Source organism: Camelus ferus, chromosome 34, assembly GCF_009834535.1.
Source record: "Camelus ferus isolate YT-003-E chromosome 34, BCGSAC_Cfer_1.0, whole genome shotgun sequence".
NCBI classification, from domain to species: domain Eukaryota; kingdom Metazoa; phylum Chordata; class Mammalia; order Artiodactyla; family Camelidae; genus Camelus; species Camelus ferus.
The window spans coordinates 16,764,624-16,766,670 of NC_045729.1; the positions used below are offsets into that span (position 1 = coordinate 16,764,624).

Here is a 2,047-nt window from a genome sequence, read left to right on the forward strand (position 1 = left end):
CAACTTCCGGCGCTCCCCAACTTCCGGCGGGCCGACCGGAAGCGCCTCGGCGTGGCGGAGCGTCAAGGCGGCTCTGCACCGGAACTTGGGGGGCGGGGTCAAGGCGGGCCCTACGCCCGGAGCTGCTTGGGTAAAGCCCAAGATGGCTGCGCGCACCTAGTGCCGGAGTGAGGACGGCGGTGACCGTACCTGTCATCTTCTCGAAGGTCAGGTCTGGCCCTCACTGCTGTGCCCGTGCGGAGGCTGTTGTAGAGGAGAGACGAGAACAATGGCTGGGAGCCTCTCTTGGGTGACAGGCAGGGGACTATGGGGCTGGGTGCCTCTGGCCTGCAGAAGCTTCTCTTTGGGTAAGTGGCTGTTACAGAAAGACGCCCCGAGAACTGCTTTTCAGTAAGCGGCTCAGATTAATTTCCTTTCTTCCCCATCCCTAGGTGTTCCTAGATTGTTCCATGTAAGGGTCACCCTCCCGCCACCCAAAGTGGTTGATCGTTGGAACGAGAAGAGGGCCATGTTCGGGGTGTATGACAACATCGGAATCCTAGGTAAGAGTCGACTCCGTGGTGCAGAATTTCAGAACAGTTATGCTGTAACGATTATTTTCTTTCACCTCTGTGGAAATGGTGCCTTATTCAGTAGTAAGAACAAACACGTGGTTGTTTACATTGTGTTCGGCGCTGTTCTGTGTGCCTTACATGTACTGACACATTTAATCATAACCTTTTCACTTTACAGGTGAGGAAACTGAGGCACAGGAAGGTTAAGTAATTTTTCCAAAGCCAGCAAATATCAGTGCCAGAATTTGAACCCCAAGCAGGCTTGCTACGGAGTTTGTATTCTTGATACTGTAGCGGAATGTGTGTTGTCGATTGGTGCTGCTCCGGGAGATTCAACTGTGTTGAAGGCTTAGCTGATGGAGGCTGGGTTCTCTCGTTTTGGTACTAATACGTGCTCTCACATTACGCAGGAAACTTTGAAAAACACCCTAAAGAACTGATCAAGGGCCCTATATGGCTTCGGGGCTGGAAGGGGAATGAATTGCAGCGTTGTATCCGAAAGAAGAGAATGGTTGGAAATCGGATGTTCATTGATGACCTGCACAACCTTAACAAACGCATCAGCTATCTCTACAAACACTTTAACCGACATGGGAAGTACCGGTAGAAGAGAGACCTGGGAACTGTGGAATGGGACTTGTTTGGAATCTGTTATCCACATGTTTTACTTTCCTCTGGATGCTATTTTACTTATTCATGTGAACTAGGAAGTGTAACTCATCCCTAAGTCTTATAGCCTTAGGTTTGGACTCACCACTTGCCCTTTGAGTCTAACCATGCCTGTGGTGTTTAAAAAATAAAAATTATTTTTGGCACCTTTTCACATTTGGCCCTTCATGTATTGAAAGTGATAACTTTAAATTGCCCCATTGTGCCATCATGTTAAATGTATTTTTAAAAACCCTTCCACACTGGAGTGAAATGTAATAGAAAAATGGAATTATACTTTTGCACTGTTCTTATCAAAAAATATTTATTGGCTATCTTTTCTGAGCTGAGAACTGTAGGAAAAACAAAGTATAATGTATCCTCCCCCATGCTTTTATAGTCAGGGGTATAAAGTTATAGTCTCACATGTACACTTTAATATGAAGCATTAAGTACCATATGGGTGGTTGGCATGAATGATTCCTAAGCCTAACTGATCATCAGAATCTCTGGGTAGTTTAACAGTTTCAAAAGCTGGTCCCTGGCCCCCAGAGATTTGACAGCTGTAGAGCTGAACTGAGTCTTGTGCATTTACGTGTTTTTTTTTTTTTCCTAATAATTACAAAGAATATATCCATACATACAGACATACAGTGCAAATTTTAAAATTACAAAAGAGTAAGTAGATGAAAAGTATTCTCACAGCTTGTTTTTTTATGCACCTTCTTGGAGGCAACCACTCTTAAGAGATTCTTTGTAATTCTAAACATGTACTGTGTATGTATAAGCCTTACTATTTATCTATCTCTTTTTTTAAAAGTAGGATTCCATACACACTATTCATG

The 2,047-nt window shown here is 44.3% G+C and overlaps 1 protein-coding gene across 1 annotated transcript; it reads left to right on the forward strand.

The window, feature by feature from the left end:
• The first annotated feature begins 3 nt into the window (after positions 1-3).
• MRPL51 (mitochondrial ribosomal protein L51) lies at positions 4-1,377 on the forward strand. The gene is made up of 3 exons (XM_006175534.3): positions 4-347; positions 432-542; positions 965-1,377. Exons 1-3 carry the CDS (start codon positions 269-271, stop codon positions 1,159-1,161), a joined length of 387 nt encoding a protein of 128 aa, XP_006175596.1. The 5' UTR covers positions 4-268; the 3' UTR covers positions 1,162-1,377.
• Positions 1,378-2,047: the final 670 nt, after the last annotated feature.

Coding starts and splice junctions, on each gene's coding strand:
- MRPL51 (XM_006175534.3), top strand. CDS start 269: ATGGCTGGGAGCCTCTCTTGGGTGACAGGCAGGGGACTATGGGGCTGG. Junction 348..431: donor CTGCAGAAGCTTCTCTTTGG/GTAAGTGGCTGT, acceptor CCCCATCCCTAG/GTGTTCCTAGATTGTTCCAT. Junction 543..964: donor TGACAACATCGGAATCCTAG/GTAAGAGTCGAC, acceptor CACATTACGCAG/GAAACTTTGAAAAACACCCT.